The sequence below is a fragment of the Diabrotica virgifera genome, chromosome 1 (assembly GCF_917563875.1).
Source record: "Diabrotica virgifera virgifera chromosome 1, PGI_DIABVI_V3a".
NCBI classification, from domain to species: domain Eukaryota; kingdom Metazoa; phylum Arthropoda; class Insecta; order Coleoptera; family Chrysomelidae; genus Diabrotica; species Diabrotica virgifera.
Window position 1 is genome coordinate 26,248,607 of NC_065443.1, and position 19,947 is coordinate 26,268,553.

General features: G+C 33.8%; 1 protein-coding gene across 1 annotated transcript in view; it reads left to right on the plus strand.

Moving 5' to 3' along the window:
- The window catches only part of LOC114328867 (dedicator of cytokinesis protein 7), a 139,635-nt gene that overhangs the window by 13,602 nt on the left and 106,086 nt on the right, over positions 1–19,947 (plus strand). The window contains exons 4-6 of the mRNA XM_028277835.2: positions 4,064–4,260; positions 5,043–5,379; positions 13,985–14,264. Of these exons, the coding sequence (XP_028133636.2) occupies positions 4,064–4,260; positions 5,043–5,379; positions 13,985–14,264 (814 nt within the window). The remainder of the gene's footprint in view (positions 1–4,063; positions 4,261–5,042; positions 5,380–13,984; positions 14,265–19,947) is intronic.

A 19,947-nucleotide genomic window follows, 5' to 3' on the forward strand; every position in this document is an offset into this window, starting at 1 on the left:
TCTATTCGGTATAATAATTATTTTCAAGTAAGTACAACTTAGTTATTTCAGTTCACAAGTAAACAAATTACTGAGACATTATCTGGTGTATTTAAGTTGCACTGTAAACTATTAAAACTATGTAATTCAGTTAAAGCCCTCAGCAATACTCAGCATTCAACCCATTTAAACCTTACTAAATACATAATACTAGTTCAGTTAAAAGATGTGTTTTTATGTTAAAAGATGTGTAATTCGTTTAAAATTATGCAATAGGTATTTCAATACATTTCAAAAGAAAATAATTTTAGTAAACAAATAGTAAATACATAAGTATTACCTACTATTAGGTTGGATTATTTTAAATACGGTTAATCACAATCACAAACAGTGGCGTGCTGGCCATATAAATGAATCGGTGCAATCACCGAGAGGCCGCGGCCTCTTGAGGCCGGTCAAATAGGTTTTTTTCACACACAATTTTAAATGTAAAAAAATATATTTTTTTCTAATCGAAGGTTAATTTTGCTAATAATATTAATAAAACAATTCAAAAAAATTAAATTAAAAAAAAATTCACAAAATTTTAATTAAATAATGGAATTTTTTCTAGTTGTAAAATACATTTTAAGTAAATTAATAAGACTCTATATACACATAAATATCTTGCTACAAATCATATTTATTTTCATACATACAAATACATTTTTAGGGTGTTAAAGCCCAAGTGTTGTAAGTCATATTATTTGTGAAATGATGAAAGTCTTGCTTTATAACCTTAATAAATAGACCTCTCTTCATCAGTAAAATCAGAAAAAGTGGTGTAAGTATTTATTGTAATACAGTAAGTAATACAGTAAAAACTTGCATCACTTTTTCTTTGAAGAGGCCTATATATCAAGGTTATAAAGCAAGGCTTATCTCATTTCAACTTAATACATACTCAAAATTCTATATAAAATTCTCAAAATTTGATTTTACTTTTGTCTTAATTACATCAAATTCATATTATATGTAATTTTTCAGGAAATTATGGTTTCTGCCTTGCTGCATACAATATTGTAATACATGACATTTATAATTTGTAAGATTTGTTCTTAAATAAAAAAATATAGCAAATTAAAAAAAAATCATTGAATTCAAAGTTTTATGTTTGATTTAAAAATAATTTATATTTTTGTTCTTTTGATTTTATAAGTACCGAAAAAAACATCCTGATAATAGAAGATAAAATGAGGTTGGGAGGCCGCTTTTCTATAAAATCACCGGGCCGCTTGAAAAGCTCCAGCACGCCACTGATCACAAACGAGTTCTTATTATGTTATTATTCCGTAGTGCGTACAATGTTGCCAGTTTATTAAAATTTCCAAACATTAAAATACAGGTATATGGAAAACAATGTTAACTTTTTTTTGGAAACGGTTAACTTTAGAAAAAAATGGTATAGGACTTTTTTGTTCCAAATTGTGTATTCTCCCCATACCTTGAAAGGAACGCACTATTTTCCGGGACACCCTGTATTTAGATATATTTGGAGTAAGTAAAACTTTGTATAGGCCGAATTCATTTTTATACTTTGTTTTTGCTTTTTTAACAAATTTAATAAGTTCAGCTATAAAAAAAATGAAGTTAAAACAACAGTAGTGAAATTCAAGATTTAAATGTACAGAAAACATTTTCAGTAACCTTAGTAGTGAGAATGTCAGATGAGCTTGTCTTATTGATATCATAATTAAAAGAACCTTGCAGAGAAATAACTGAAATATAAAGAGAATAATGAAATTGAAACTAAGATACATAATGAAGGGAGAAGATATAGTTAGATGTATTAAAGCACAGCAACTGAGATGGCTGGGACATATATAGAGAAGTAAAAACAACCTACTGATTTAGGAGATCACCAGATGGAAGCCAACTGAAAGACCAAGGGGAAAACCCAGAGAGAGATGGGAGGACCATAGAGAGATGAGAGATATCAAAATCCTGAAAGTGAGGAACAGGAAGAAACTATGCACATATCGAAATGAGTGGAATAAAATTGTAATGAAAGCCATACAACAATCTTTGACAACAGAGGGATGTGGAGTGATTCACCGCAATAAGCGAATCAGAGAGTTCTAATTAAGAGCGGCAAACATTCCATTCGGAATGAAAAGCCTTGATTATGAATGGAATTAGAATTAGGGGAAAAGACAGTTTTTAGGGGAATTAGAATTACCCTTGATAAATCTTCTACCTGGTGTAATAAAGAAAAAGAATGATAGAAAAATATATGAAGATGGGACAGATATGTTTATATTACAGGAAGATAGTGATGTTGAAAAAGTAACTATTCATTACAAAGTACTCGTTACTTACGAATACCGAAAGTAACGATTACTATACATAGAGGCAAATCGTTGCATTGATTACTCTGATTACTTCGTACCAATCGTATCAGAGCTAGTAACGACTGTTGTATCTACTTTGATTACTTTGATTGCTCTGATTACTTCTTTACTTCATACCAATCGTATTAGAGCGAGTAACGACTATTGTATCTAGTTTTATCACTTTGATTACTCTGATTACTTCGTTACTTTGTACCAATCGTATCAGAGCGAGTAACGACTATTATATCTACTTTGATTACTCTGATTACTTCGTACCAATCGTAACAGAGCGAATAACGACTATTGTATCTACTTTGATTACTCTGATTACTTCGTGAAGGTCGTTATTATATCGGAATACCTATACAAAATACCTACCTACTGAGAAATACGATTCTCGATATGATTACCAATACTCAAATGCAAAAGTAACAAAAGTAATCATAGTAATCAAATTATTTTTATCCCTTAAACAGATTGGTGAAGGACGTTGTTATATCGGAATACCTATACAAACCTACCTACTGAGAACTACGATTCTCGATATGATTACCGGTACTCAAATGCAAAAGTAACAAAAGTAATCATAGGAGATCGGTGAAGGTAGTTGTTCTATCGGAATACCTATACAAAGTAGCTACCTACTGAGAAATACGATTCTAGATATGATTACCTGTACTCAAATACAAAAGTAACAAAAGTAATCATAGTAATCAAAGTAACGAATACTGTAAGTGATTACTTTATACAAAATACCTACCTACTGAGAAATACGATTCTCGATATGATTACCGGTACTCAAATACAAAAGTAATCATAGTAATCAAAGTAACGAATACTGTAAATGATTACTTTATACAAAAGTAACGATTTGTAACGAATACTCAAAAGTAACTATAATCAATATCACTACAGGAAGAGCTCTTTGGTCTAGAGTCTAGAATAAGAAATAAAGCAAGCTATGGAATACAAGAATTGCATTGCTAAAAGTCTAAGAATCTGGTTTTAAGTAAATACTCCATAACGAACATTTTATGTACATCTTACATATGTACATCTGTACAAGATATTTTCTGTACATCTTTTAAGAAATTGCGACTGCCTAACTATGATGCTCTTAATCTTTCAATGGCAGATACACATTTAAAGGAAAATCCAAAATATATGGCCTGGTGAACATACTATGTGATGGTAATCAATAAAGGTTTATTTAACTACATATTTTGAAATAAATGTTAGGATATAAAGAGTCTACTGCTCATAATCTTATTGAAGGTTTTATTTACTACAGTTTGTGGGCGACCGGTTTCGGTGTTTACAATTTGTACGCCATCATCAGGCCCTTCAGAACTGAACAAAGCTAAAAAATTAATGAAGCTGTGTCAAAATACAGTTGCCCTAGGTTAAGTTTTAATAAGCAATAAAAACACAGAAGGTGTCACAAAGGTGTTCGAATGGACCAGTACTAATCTGATGTTAACTGTTGTAGTCAGTATATGATATATAAAGTATTAATAATTACAATTGTTGGTACTTACATATCAGTACAAGAAATATACAGTGAACAATGTGGTGTTAGATTGTAACATTGAGCCCCTGTGTCTTCCTCGATTTCATATGATCTTCTAAATGTGTTACTTAGTTGCCTAGGTGTTCTAAATTTGAAACATATTTTGCCCTACGTATTTTGAACATGAGTGTTTGCTTTTTAGAGATACATTGCCTCCTCATATCCAGACCTGCATAGAATGTTACAAGTCCTTCTGGAAAATTGTTCGTTATAATAACAGATCATATAGTAGTAGCATCTCCAGCAGATCGAATCTTTGTAAAGAACTACCTCCTGCACCTAAACAAGAATTTGAAGTAGACTTTCAGGCTCCTCCTTCTGAAGCAAGCAGTGAACTAGGTAACTATTTTCAGTAGTAATTTCACAAGAGCTCTAAAATTCTATATTAATTTTAGAGATCGAGTGCAACTTGTTGCGATTATTTCATGAATAAAACTGTTCAAAACCAAAATTTTATTGTAATTTATTTATGTAAGTACAAATTAGTACAATTAAACACACAGTTGTTATAAATATGTATTTGACGGTTGAAAGTCATCACTTTTATAATTTTTAAAACATTTGTCATTAATGTCACTGAATTTATTTTTTCGTAGCAACGAAGGGCATCTGACGTAATATGCTTGACGACGAGCAGTTATCAAAAAAGTTATCGGTTTAATTTAGATTTCTGTAGCTTTCTATTGGTCAGAATCTCCTATGAATGAAATAATCATTCTAATGTTATATATTCCGTCAATAAGCTATATGATATGAATTGTCAGTACATTTGACTTTGAAGCTGTATTCTTGTGGCTTGTTACGTATTGTAACAAGCTAAACAGTTGAAAGAACAAAAAATTACTAAAAAATGTGTTGTTTACCCACAAGAACACTATCATTTTAAATGGAGTGGTTATTACAGAATTGTGTCTTTGACCAGAGAATAGAGAATAATCCAAATATTGGTGGGATATCGAATGAGTTGATTATTGTCTTCCAAAGTAGAACTTTTATTACTTAATTTATGACATTAAAAAAGTTTTTGAAACCTTTTAATAAATTCAAATTTGAAAGTACATACTTTTAATCCAAATAGATCATATTGTATTCTTACTCAGATGTTTTAATTATTTTTGTAGATTTAACATCACATAGCAGCGGCAGGCAAAGTGTAGTTTCCATTGCTTCTGTATCATCATGTGGAGATACACTAACTCCTCGAAACTCTTGGGCTTCTTTAGATCTCAGGCACTCTGCTGGGGATCCTCTAATCCCCGAGATTTTAGAACATGCTATTCCAGAAGCTTTGGACCAGTTAAATGAAAGCAGAAGGCAAATAGATAGACAAGATGCTCTATTCACTTTGACCAGTTCAGAACCAGCCTTTGAAATTGAGCCTGTCGAAAAACGATTGCCTGCGGTACCACCTTATGAACATATGGGACATCGAGTTTTAGTTAAGTGTCAACAACTAACGTAAGTATGCACAAGTAGTTATGTATACAGTGTGTTCACAGATGGAGTGTCCAAGAGGAGAAACTTATATTTTAGCCAGAAATGCGTGATAAAAAATTTTGTTTTTACATAAACATAACTCATTTTCGAGCTTGGGAAAACGTCAGGAAAAAAGTTTGAGGATAAAGAGACTTGGTGGTGTTTAAACGAAGTACAAGGAAAAATAAAAGAGAAGGGAAAATTATATAAAAAGTGGCAAGAAACCAGATCCGACACAATCTTCAAAACTATATGGTCGCGAAAAAGGAAGCGAAAGTAGCAGTAGCAAAAGCCAAAGCAGAAGCGTGTTCAAACCTATACGATCAACTTGATACCAGGGAAGGCGAAACGAAGATATATAAAATAGCCAAACAGAGAGCAAAGAAAGCAAAAGATTTTAATCAGATTAGATGTATCCGAGATGAAAATAATAAAATACTAGTACACGAAAAGGATGTCAAGAAGAGATGGAGAAAGTACTTTGACAGCTTATTAAATGAAGAATTTAACAGACAGCCTGTGGAGTCAACGGAGACAGTAGCAGAAATGGTCACCAAAATAACAAACGAGGAAGTGGCTCAAGTGCTTCAAAAAATAAAGAAAGGAAAATCGGTAGGACCAGATGATATTCCTGGGGAAGTATGGAGAGCATTGGGAGAGACAGGAACAAGGTGGCTAGCAGGTTTATTTAATAGAATTATGGAAGTTGGACAAATGCCAGACGAATGGAGAAGCAGTACACTACTACCTGTCTACAAAAAAAGGGAGATATACAACAATGTACAAACTACAGGCTATAAAACTGCTTAGCCACACCATGAAAATATGGGAAAGAGTAATTGATAGACGGATACGTGAAGAGACCGAAATATCCGAGAATCAATTTGGCTTTATGCAGGGCAGATCAACAACAGATGCAATTTTCATTATAAGGCAGTTGATGGAAAAATACAGAAGTAAAGAAACAAACGCTCATATGGTATTCATTGATCTTGAGAAAGCATATGATAGAGTTCCTCGAGAGATTCTGTGGTGGGCACTCAATAAGAAAGGAGTCCCTGCTGAATATGTAAAGATTGTGAGGGATATGTATGAGGAAGTAACGACTAGTGTTAGGACAGGTGTGGGAGAGACTGATAAATTTCATGTGAAAGTAGGATTGCACCAAGGCTCGGTGGTTAGTCCGTATTTATTCTCATTAGTTTTGGACCAGATAACAGCGAAACTACAGGGTAACATTCCATGGTGCTTAATGTATGCTGATGATGTCGTGTTAGTAGGAAATAGTGAAAGAGACTTGGGACAAAAACTGGAACAGTGGAGACAAGCTCTCGAGGGAAAAGGTTTAAAACTTAGTAGGACAAAGAAAGAGTATTTGGAATGCTCATTTAAAGATGGAGTTACTACAAATAAAATGGTATCCTTGGATGGTGAACTGATTGTAAAAAGCAATAGCTTTAAGTACCTGGGATCGGTATTACAGAATAATGGAGAAATAGATGAAGATGCATGCAGTAGAATTGGGGCTAGATGGATGAAGTGGAAGGAAGCGAGTGGTGTGCTGTGTGACAGGAAAATTTCAATGAAGTTGAAGGGAAAATTCTATAAAACAGCCATAAGGCCGGCTACGATGTACGGAACTGAGTGTTGGGCAGTGAAAAAGAAAGAGGAACAACGAATGCATGTGGCGGAAATGAGAATGCTTAGATGGATGAGTGGAGTGACAAAAAAGGATTAAATTAAAAATGAGTATATTAGGGGAAGTCTAGGTGTGGCACCAATTGATGCCAAAATGAGAGAGCATAGGTTGAGATGGTTTGGTCAGGTTCAACGTCGAGACGTTAATCACCCAATACGAAGAATTGCTGAAGTGCAGATTCCTGGATGGAGTAGGAGAGGAAGACCAAAGAAGACGTGGGGGGAGACGATTAGGCAGGACATGTTGGTAAAGGGGATTAATATTGATATGACCCAGGATAGAATTGTGTGGAGAAATGCAATTAGGGAAGCCGACCCCGCATAGGGATAAGGCAAAGAGAATGATGATGATAACTCATTTTCGAGCTTGATCCAAAAATTAATAGGGTTTTACATAATACTGACTATAAAATGAAGCAGGTTTTGAAACACTTGAATTTTATTGCATACAGTGTTAGAACAAACAAAATATTATGAATGACATTTTTCCCTAGAAATAATAATAAAAATGTTTCTCTACTTGGATACCTCATCCATGAACACACTGTATAACTGAGATATTGCGAATGTAAGATATTTTTCAAATTCAAATTTTTTGATGTAACGTGTTTGATTAGAATGTATTGAATATAATTTTTGGACTGTATTGTATTTTTCACAATCTATGGTTGTGAGACCTGGGCAATGACAAAAAAAAAAAGGAAAGGCAACTCAAAAAATTCAAGAGAAATATACGAAAATTCGTGGGGAAAGTATACGGCCCGATGCAAGAGGAATACGGCAGGAGATGGCAGAATATGTATAATCAGGAGAAACGATGAAATTAATAAATTAAATGTAGGGTATGATTTTGTAAGATTTGTTAAAAGCCAGGGACTTTCATGGCTGGCAAATGTCCAGGGGCAAGAAGATAAAAAATAAAAAAAAATATTACAATGGAAGCCGATACATACAGAACGAGTTGATTGGATGACATGGAGGACAACCTGAAAACTATGAATGTAAAACAGAGGAGGAGAAGGGCACAGGAGAAGATTGAATCGAAGGACATAGCCAAAAGGCAAAGGTCAATCCATGGTTATGGTGCAAAAAGAAGAAGACTCCGCATATAAATAAGGAAAAAGATAATGATGATTGTGGCTTGTATAGTAAATTCTTCGAGATTTAGTGTTACATCTTTCATCAAAAATGAATAACCATTTTCAATTTCGTTGCAACACGAAACTACAGCCGCATCATTATTCCAGTTCAATCAGAGAGTGCAGCAAGCACCTCTACCGGTTTCGACACTTATTAGACTCTCATCAGGAGGCACATATGCTGCTCTCTCTGACCCAACCAGGACAATCCCCGGCGTGCAGCCACGAATTGCAACGAACGAAATGGCAGGGATGCCCTAGCGGCAACTGCTCGCAAAAAACTAAGTTTTGAATCTAATAGAACATAAAACAACATCCAAAAATGTTACTCTACATGCTACCAGACTGAAAATAATGGGAACCTTCTCTGGTTACACCTCCGAGGCTTCTAAAATTTGCAAGCCATAACGGATGCTGAGACTAAGGAAGATGAGGGAATTTTACAATTTATAATTCACGTCCCATCTGCTCAGCGCGGTAAAGTTCCAACGAGAATGGTTCCCTTCGTACTCCAATCAGAGATTTGTGGAGTGTTGTGAGTTACTAGTAGTAAGTCGTTCTACTTTTTGTTTACTTTCATCGACCTTGTTTATTACTGCAATAGAATTTTTGACCATGACATACAGCTGTGAGAATTGTCTTTCACATTTTTCTGATTCGGATAAATTGAATAATTTAAGATGTAATGGAGATTGTCGGAGAACTTTCTGTATGAAGTGTACAGGTCTAAACAAGTCGTTCACAAAAGCCTTATTGGAGCAAAAATTTTCCCATCTAAAATTTTTTTGTACACTATGTGATTCGCCTAGCTTAAGATATTTAGATGAAAAAATAAATAATCTATCAAGAAATCAAATACCTCTAGAAAACTTTGAGGCCTTAACACAAGTTACTAAAAAGCTTACTGATAATTTGCCAGTTTTTATTGAGACTTACGATTTGTTAACAAAAAATGACGACAAACTGGACTATATTATTAAAAAAATTGACGAGATCCATAGACTGAATAATCTGCTGAATCCTGAAAAGGTTTTAAAATCTGTAAGGCAGATGGAACATGATATTTTCAATTTATCGTCAGTTTTTTTCGGCGGTTCAGATGAGACTATAAAGGTTCAAATCCAAGACTCAACGTCTACTGAAATTAAGGTAGGATTAGAAAGGCTTTCTTCAAATGTCAGTGAAATCTCAAATCAAATGAGCAATATTTCCAAAAATTTACCTACCTTACCAACAAAAAAAGAGGTATTGAACAAAAAAACATTTTATGCTACCACAAGTACCCAAACTGAAGAGCCTCAATGTTGCGAAGTAAGTCCAGAGCAAAAGTCAAAAAACACAGAAGATAAATGTCAGTTTGTAATTATTAGTAACTTAACCCCAATATACACCCCTATACAAGTGGTACACTACATTAAAGAGAAGCTAGGTATCAAAGAATATATTAGATGTTACGCCCTCGTTAAAGATGCCGACACATCAACTGGTTCTTCATTTAAAATAGGCATAAAATCTAGATCATCGATTAACTTACTATTTAATAAGAAAATTTGGCCACCTGGTGTAATCATTAAATGGTCCATTGAGTCTTCATATTCCGAACCATCCGAGTCACATAAGAATCCGAAGAATATCAGAAGCCCTGTTATCCCGGAAAATCCAGTTACCAGTTTATTCAACAACAAAGATGAAGTACAGAACACAAATATATGTTCAGACAAGCAGGCCATCGAAATTTGTAAATCTAAGAATCCTTTCCATTCGCAAATTAATTTCGTTAAGAAAGATACTTTAGAACCATCTATACATCTGGATCCTTTGACTCCACCAAGAGTTAGATTAACCAATAACTCTAATAGTCGGTATCTTCTAGCCAGATTAAGGGAACCGGATATCTTAAAAGCCATTAAACTTCATCTTGCTTATCTACACGACCAACCTGCTTCTGTATTTTACGATGGATTTACGAACACAAGCGTTAAACTGTTTTTGGCTTCCGAAGGGCTTCCTACCAACACGGAAGATCTACGAAAAATTCTTCTAGAATTTAACGAAGTCTATGGAATTGGTCCAGATGAGGTGGAAGCTGATCTTGCTGCTTTTAGGTCCTTTCTCGCTTCTGAAAGAATTGTCCATTTTCAAAAATCAAGGGAATGTCACCAAAATTACTATTCCACTGTGTCTCCTAAACGAAATTTTTAAACATCACGACGTGTTCTGAGGGACTAGAATCCTCAAATTATTTTAGTGATAACAACTTTAGCATGGTTCTGATTAATATTCGTTCTATAAGATATAAAACTGATGAATTATTTCTATTTCTAGAGGAATTAGGATTTCCTCCGATAGTTGCGGTTACTGAGCACTGGCTTGAAGTCAACGAGCCTTTTTTTGTAGAAAAATATTCCACTATTCCTAGGTACGATCGTCAAAGTTCAGCGCATGGAGGTACCCTGATTCTTTCTACAAATAATGATTTTTCTCTGGTAACAAAATATGATTTTCTATTAAGCGAAGCATTCTTTGAGTTTTCCTTAGTTTACAGTAAGAACTTTAATCTTTATATTATTTGCATTTATAGATCACCTGACTCTTCCGTGGAACTATTTTTTCAGAACCTGCTTAATTTGTTAGATGACCTGCCCCATAAAAGCAGAAAAATTTTATGCGGGGACTTTAACATTAATTATGCTGCTGCTTGTGCTACACAAATATCCCTAGTCAACATATTTGAATCGTATGGTCTAACAATGCACATTGATTCTCCTACAAGGATTACAAAAACTTCATCTACCATAATTGATTATATTGTCTCAGACTTCTCACCCCGTGATGTCTGCGCTACAACTCTTAATGCGGGAATATCTGATCATGAAGTGGTTTATACGAAGTTTAACATCTTCAGCAAATCCTCTTCGAAAACTCGACGTTTAGGCAGGATTTTTTCCGCTCGGAATTTTCGTAAATTCCAAAATTTATGCTTAACCTCTGAGTGGCCCTTTCCTTCTAAGAACGTCGATAATAATTTCAGTGACTTTTTGAATAAGCTTGTCTGTATCTTTAATAAAGCATTTCCTTTAATCACAATTAAGCCAAAACATCACAAACCCTGGACTACCAAAGGTGTCCGCATATCAGCCAAAAATATGCGTTCACTACTGTACATCAAGAAATTTACTACCAACGTCTCTATTACTGAATATATCACCAAGTACAGGGTAATCTATTTAAAACTTATAAAATCAGCTAAAAAATTGTACTATCAAAATCGTCTGAGAAGCTCTAAAAGTGTTGCAAAAGAAACTTGGTCCATAATAAACGATCTTCGTAATAAAACTCACACAGCTCAAACATTTTCCCTTCCAGACCCAGAAAATCTAAATGAATACTTTGTTAATGTGAGTAAAAATATAACATCGACTATTGTGTCACAACAAGATCCCATTTCCTATCTCCCTAATTCAGGAAAGGTCTCGAATTCATTCTTTATAAGACCGGTTGATAAATCTGAACTGATTCAGACAATCAATAATATCAAAAGCAAATCTTCCTGTAGTACCGATGGACTATCCATAAAAATTTTCTCAAATCTCCCAGACAGTGTGTTGGGAGTCCTTATCTCTCTAATTAATGATTCTTTTGAGAAAGGTAAATTTCCAGAGTGCCTAAAGACGGCCATCATTATTCCTCTTCATAAGGGTGGTGAAAAATCAAATGCCTGCAATTATAGACCTATTGCATTACTACCGGTACTCTCCAAAATTATTGAGAGACTCATAAAAGCCCGACTTATGTCCTTTCTCGTTGATAACAATATTTTATCACAAAATCAGTTCGGCTTTTTAAATAATAAATGTACCACAGATGCCATGTTTTCTGTACTACATGAGGTTTATCAAGCATTAAACAATAATCTGCACACTGCCACTGTTTTTTGTGATTATGCCAAAGCTTTTGATTGTGTGAATCACGACATTTTGATAAAAAAACTAGATTTCTATGGAATTCGAGGTATTTCTTCGAACTGGTTTCAATCTTACTTGGATAATAGGAAACAACTGGTTAGAGCAAATGATACAGACTCTAGTCTCAAAAATGTTGTATGTGGGGTACCACAAGGTTCAGTATTGGGTCCTCTACTTTTCCTTATCTTTATTAATGACATCACTAGCTTAAAAATCGATGGAAAAGTTTTTCTTTTTGCTGATGATACCAGTATCACTTGGAGCAACTCAAATATCGCAACTCTTCATGCTACTATAACTTCTGATCTACTTACAATAAAATCTTGGTCCGATTCAAATTTACTCTCTTTTAACGTAGATAAAACAGTAGCATTGTCCTATAAAGGAGCTCTTCAACCCTTACCTCTTCATAACAGCCAGATCAGTATCGTTGATTCTGTAAAGTTTCTTGGTATTTTTTTAGATAGCAATCTGAAATGGTCCCTTCATATTGATGTGTTAAGCAAGAAACTATCCTCAGCTTGCTTTGCAATAAGATCTGTTTCGAAGGAAATGAATTTAGCCTCTTCCAAAATAACATATTTTTCTTTGTTCGAGTCACATCTTCGATATGGTCTCCCTTTTTGGGGTTCTGGTACGGCTGCCCAAACTGATGTTATTTTTAAATTACAAAAAAGAGCAATAAGATATCTGTTTGGCCTCAGAAGAACAACACATTGCAGAAGCTACTTCAAAGATCACAGGATTCTAACACTACCTTCTTTATATATTTTAGAAACTGTTTGCTTAATTCGTAAACATCTACATGTCTTTCCAGCAAGACCTAGACATGACTATTCCACCAGAAATTCTACCTTTGACATCTATTTACCGATCCCGTCCAGTGAGTTAGTAAAGAAATCTATATTATATTCTGCAAAAAACTTTACAACCATCTCCCTCTACAACTTAAATCTGCAACATCTTTCCCCAAGTTCCGTAAAATGACTAAAGCCTATTTATCTGAAAGACCATATTATTCAACAGCAGAGTTTCTTAACCAATAACTAAGAAAGTACAGTATTCTTATTTATAAGTATAATCTTAATCTATATTTGAGTGTCATATGCAGCAGCTTAACTTAACTTATTAAATTTCTTAAGGTAGAATATGCAATTTGCAAATTTTTTTAAATTTTGCAATAGATTGTTACTGTTTTTTTTTGTTTCTCTTCATTATTTTTATTTATATAGACGATTTATATCATTTTAGTAAATTGTATTTGTTATTTGTTATTGTTCTTATTTATGATTCTTGTAAGCTTTGTCTATAAAATTGTTAAATTTTTCATGACAATAAAGCATATTTCTATTCTATTCTATAGAGTAAATATGTAAATGAATAACCATTGAATAAGCGTAAATGAAAAAAAAATGAATAACCATTTTAAATTTCGTTGCAACACGAAACTACAGCCGCATCATTATTCCAGTTCAATCAGAGAGTGCAGCAAGCACCTCTACCGGTTTCGAAACTTATTCGTCTCTTATCAGGAGGCACATATGCTGCTCTATTTTTTTACATCTTTCAGTTTAAAATAAATTTTTCTATCACACATTATACTACTTCTTATAAACGCTTCTAAAATTACACAGTATTTTATATAACACATAATGTCCGTTAGTGAAGATCCTATCAAATAATTATAAACAAGGTCTTGTGTGACCGTTTTCTATTTTTTTTGTTATATACCTATATAGTTGTAATAAATAATAAGCATTAATTCTGAATTACTTTTTTACTTAGCATGGAAATTGAAGTAGAACCACTCTTTGCATCCATGGCATTATACGATTGCAAAGAACGCAAAAAGGTATCTGAAACGTTTTATTATGATTTGAATCCGGAAGGACTGAAAAGAATGCTAGGAGGTCACGTGCCTTATTCTGATACCAGCACCTTAGCAAGAGGCTGTATTTTTAATATTTCTCATCCGAGTCCTGATCTGTTTATAGTAATTCGACTGGAGAAAGTCCTACAGGGTGATATAAGTGAATGTGTTGAACCATATCTTAAAGAAGATAAGGTAAGTTATTTCAATTTCAATGATAGCTTTAGAGAAGTTTTGTATATCTTAAAAATTTTTCGATTATGCCTTTTTAGCCATCAATAAACTGCTTTATTTTATTGGTACCAGATTCTTATACAGGGTGTTTGCTAAAGAATGGGCCATAGCTTAACCTTAGATTCCTGAGCTTAAAATGGGTCAATTTAAGCTAACTTACCTTAGTACAAAAGTTGATAATAACCGAAATACAGGGTGTCAAAGTTAAACTTTTATTTTATTAATTTTTGAATATTTCCTGACAGGCATGGGATAACACGAAATTTGGTAAGTGGTGCTGGTTTTGTACAGTCTACTAAATTATGTAAAACAAACGTTTCTGGCTACTACCAGAGGCGTACGACGGGGGAACGTGAATGGTTGACTCTTCCCAAATTCTACGCCACTGGCGGAATTGCTACTTTAATGCAATTTTTTGATTCTCCAATACTTTCTCTGTAAAAAACATACTCTTCATTCGTAACGATGAAGCCATTAGTTTTCGAGGTATGTGAAACTAAAAACGAAGGAGCATAATATATTAATCAAAATAAGTGTGCCTTTTCATTTTTAACTTCAAATAATATCTCGAAAACTAATGACTTTATCGTTACGAATGAACAGTATATTATTTGCATAGAAAGTATTGGAGAATCTAAAAATTATGCTAAAATAGCAGTTTCATGAGTGGCGTAGAATTTGGGAAGGGTCAACCATTCAATTTCCCCTGTAGTACGCCTCTGGTATTAACCACAAACGATTATTTAACATAATTTAGTAGGGTGTACAGTAGTACCTACACTTTCTGCCACGTACCTAAGGATATGTCAAATAGTTTTATAGTACCGGGCACACATAGTTCTTAAAGTTTTAAATAAAGAATAAATTATTAAAAAAAAAAGAATAGTTTAAAATAATTTAATATATCCGTGTGATACTTGGCAGAAAGTCTAGGCACTGTACACCCTACTAAATTATGTTACATAATCGTTTCTGGCTACTACCAGAGGCGTACGACAGGGGAAAGTGAATGGTTGACCCTTCCCAAATTCTACGCCACTGATGAAACTGCTATTCTAGCATAATTTTTAGATTCTCCAATACTTTCTATGCAAATAATATACTCTTCGTTCGTAACGATAAATTCATTAGTTTTCGAGATATTTGAAGTTAAAAATGAAAAGGCACACTTATTTTGATTAAGAGGATCGGTACGTATTTTCGGCTGCAATGCTATTCAAATGGGGATTTATTTTATTTCGAATCCTGAGAAAACTAATAAGTATTTTTGAAAAATTTAAACGCAGAATGAAAGATTACGTTATTAGCGAGGGCCGAAAGTCCCTGAGAACTTCTATAATGTTTATTTTAATAAGTTACAGGGGTGAAAATCTAAGAGAAAATTTAGTGTGATTTTTAATTTCAAATATCTCATTCAAAATAAACTTTTTATTTATTCTGAAGGACTTTCGGCCCTCGGTAATAATTTAGTCTTTCATTCTGCGTTTAAAATTTTCAAAAATATTTATTGGTTTTTTCAGGATTCGAAAAAAATGAACACAATGCCGTGGTAATATTTTCCAAATCTATCTTTGTCTTACAAAGCACTCAGCCGAATATAATATTGTCAGCATATATTATCAGTCAGACACTGACAATCAGTGACAATTTTAAATATTTGACATTGTATCGGGAATATTTTGAAATATTGATTAAATATTATTGATATATAGTGTATTTGATAAATAATTGATTTAAGACGTGAACTTAATAAACAGTTATTTATTGTGTATTATTTGTGGAAAATCCAAGCAGAGAATACATCAGGATAATATATTCTGTGATCCAAGTATTTTGTTGTTAAATATGTTCAAAATTGTAAGCGTTCCGTAACAATATATTATTAAAAAATCACTTTAACACTTTTCCTCTTTTCTCGATTGAGTATTAGTTTTTGTTGTACAAATAAATTATTACAATCACTGAATACATAGTTAGTGAAAAAATTATCACATTTATTAACTGAATTAATAATTTGCAATTATAAAAATAACAGTTATCCAAGACCATTCAAAAGCCATCTCTTTAAATTAATGATGACATTTTCAAGTAGAATGACATTCTAGTAATGTTTACATATCCATACCAGTGTGAATTTTACTACACGTATTTTGCCGTGTAAAGACAGATAAAGTAGGGATACCCGTAAAATATTTGCGAATTATGTACCCATAGCCTTAATGTATTATGCTCCTTCGTTTTTAGCTTCAAATATCTCGAAAACTAATGGCTTTATCGTTACGAATGAAAAGTAGATATGTTTTTTATGTAGAAAGTATTGGAGAATTGAAAAATTGCACTAAAATAGCAATTCCGCCAGTGACGTAGAATTTGGGAAGGGCCAACCATTCACGTTCCGCCGTCGTACGCCTCTGGTAGTAGCCAGAAACGTTTTTTTAACATAATTTAGTAGGTTGTACCATACCAGCATCAGCACCACTTACCAATTTTCGTGTTGTCATCCCATGCCTGTCAGAAAATATTCAAAAATAAATAAAATAAAAGTTTAAATTTGGCACCCTGTATTTCGGTTATTACCAACTTTTGTACTAAGGTAAGTTAGCTTAAATCGACCTATTTTAAGCTCAGGAATCTAAGGTTAAGCTATGGCCTATTCTTTACCATACACCCTGTATATTTGTTGTATTATTTTAAGATGTTCTAATCAATGTTCTGTATATTATTCTTATATCACCCATTGCTAGAGTTTCAAATTTTTGTTTATTTCTTTGCCGTGAATCTGCCAACGCTCTGATGTAAATCTTAATTAATTTTAATAATAATTCCATAACAATTACTTAGTTTTTAACTATATTCCAGGTTTTTCCTTCAGGCCTGGAGGTTCATGACTTTTATTTTTGAAGATATTCTTCTTTAGGCGCGATTCGATTGAGGGTAAAATTGTACGTAAATCTGCGCGCCTGTGCACACAGACAGTATGTAGTTCCTTGCTAATCTTTCAAGATAGGTATTTATGTATCTGTATCCGTGCAAATAAGTCATTAAAAGAATATATTAGTGTTTTTAGTAAATGTATTATTTATTATAATTCTTGTGTTTTTGGATTTGTGTTTCTCTGTACTAAAATAATAACATATTATGTAGGCATAATATTTTTACACTATGTCTCGCCGTGTTGTGTAATTATATCCGAAACTTACATGTCAATTACAAGGACCTCGCTGGTGTAGTTGGTAGGGCTTTAGCTCCGTGATTGGAATGACGCGGGTTCGAATCCTGGGCGATTCATTTTTTTATTTTTGGTTTTAATAAAAAATTTTTGAAAGTGGTTGATAAGAAAGTTAGTTTAATTTTTAAATAAAATACAAATAACCTGTTAAGTATATTTACTTCGTTGAAATTACCTATATAATAGAAGAATATCTTCTTACGTGCGTACAAAGTACACACACATTCTTTTTTTTTCACTATTTTTCCACTCATTTCTGTTTTTCATCTTTTCCTCCCAGTCCGATATTTTTAGTTTTTTTACATCGCTTTTAACCTCTTCTAAACACTTCTTTTTTGGTCTTTCTTTGATTTGACGATTTGTTGTAAATCCAGCTTGATATTCGCTTGAAATATTTCTACTTTGATTTCGAATTGATATGGCAAGCCCCTTATATATAATATACTGTACAAGCCAAAACATGTCTAGCCAGACTATCTACCGCATCGCCTTTTTCTCTATTGTTGAATACATAATTATTTTTAACACTTAAAAACATGATAAGCGCATCTTCTAATGTTGTTGTTATTTAACTTTTTCTTTCATAAAAAATCACAAAAAAGGTTAACAGTGACTTTACCCTATAATGTTAAAAATATTAATAAATATGTTATAGTGTGAAAGGGACAATATAAGTAGTCTATAGGGAAAAGTGAAAAGTATGTCTACTAAGTTTGTTGTAAATGAAAACGTACGAAATGATACTGTGGGTATAAATGAACTCTTTATTCAAAGTATTCACCATTGGCCTGAGCACAACTATCCCATTGATTAACGAGCCGAGGGATTCCTTATTCCCAGAATTCCTGTTGCTGTGACGAGACCCAGTCCCTCACAGCCCTTCAGTTTGTCGTCCAAGTTGAAGCGCTTCCCTTTGAAATTTTTTTTCAGGGAACCAAATATATGGAAATCGCAGGACAACCGATCACTTCTCACTAGGTAGGTCGTCCACCTTCTCGATGAGATCGGCCGTGATAACCGTGTTTACTTGGCCAGGTCTCGTTTCATCAACCAAGCTCTTACAGTCTGCACGAAAACGGGCACTCTATTTTCTCACTGACTTGTCGGACACACATTCTTTCCCGTATATGGTCACCATCCGGCGATGAATGGCGGCCGGTTTAATACGTTCCGCCGTTAGAAACCTGATAACGTCTCGCTGCTCCTGAATCGTCGAATTTTGCAATGTGAACGCCATGATGATGCTAAAGAGATATTGAGGGTGTACAACTGGAGGAGAGCAAACAGGGACAGAGATACTTGGAGGCGGATGTTGGGGGAGGCCAGGGCTGGACTTGGGCTGTAGCGCCATAGGAGAGAGAACTTGGACGGCGCTCTTATAAGAACCTCTACTCTCTACTGCGCATGGGGGCGTTAGGGCATGCCCGATCGAAGGCTACATTTGCATCCCTGTATGTTTCACTATGTTATCCCATAGCGGCAGAGGCAAACATATGTTTGCTGTTACGTTGTTACGACATTTCGTACCTTTTCATTTGAACAACCTAATAGGGAACTTGCACATAAAAATATTTTTACATAAAATTGTTAATTTATGTTTAAAAATGTTATATTCAAAATATTACGTCTTCACATGAATGGTGAATGTACACATGAATGGTGTACGTACAACAACTGATATAGTTCCGCGTCCAAAATTTCCGTTTCAAACAACTTCAAAAGCGCGAGCTGGGGTCTGACGTCACCAACCACTGTGTTCTCGTTCGGCCGTTTGGTGAGCTATTGCATTAAATGCATTTTGTCATTAGTAGTTGTGCGTGTCGAATAACTGTTTTGTTTGCTCGGTGTTTATATTATTGTATTTAGTGTATAATATACTTAATCAAAATGGAAAACAAATCTGCGTAATATAAGACTATATAGTGCCGGAATGTCAAAGCGCAACTGTCAGAACATCCAACAAATATTTTTTTACTCTACCAGCAGAACCAAAACGTCGATTGAAATGGCCAAAGGCATGCAGGCGAGATAAAAAGGATATTTCACAAAGAAGCAAAGGCCTTTATATCTGTGAGGATCATTTCGATGGGATGTTTTAAGGAACCTAATAAATAAGATATTTTCTATTTCAAGAAAAAATATTAGGTAATTGTCGTTTCATGAAATGTGTCTACTTAATCTTGTTTATTTGTTGCAGTTGGAACAAGACATGGATAACTATATAAATTCAAGATTATGGGTGGTCCCAAAATTATTAAGTCAGGTGTTGTCCCGCACATATTTGATTGTTAACCAAACAGAAAACAAACTTTTTCTCAGCCCATGAGGGAAGCAGCCCTTAAAAGAGTTAAACTACAGCTTCTTGAAGATGCCGCTTCTACATCTAAGTCTGTTCTAGAGGACAATGATGATAAT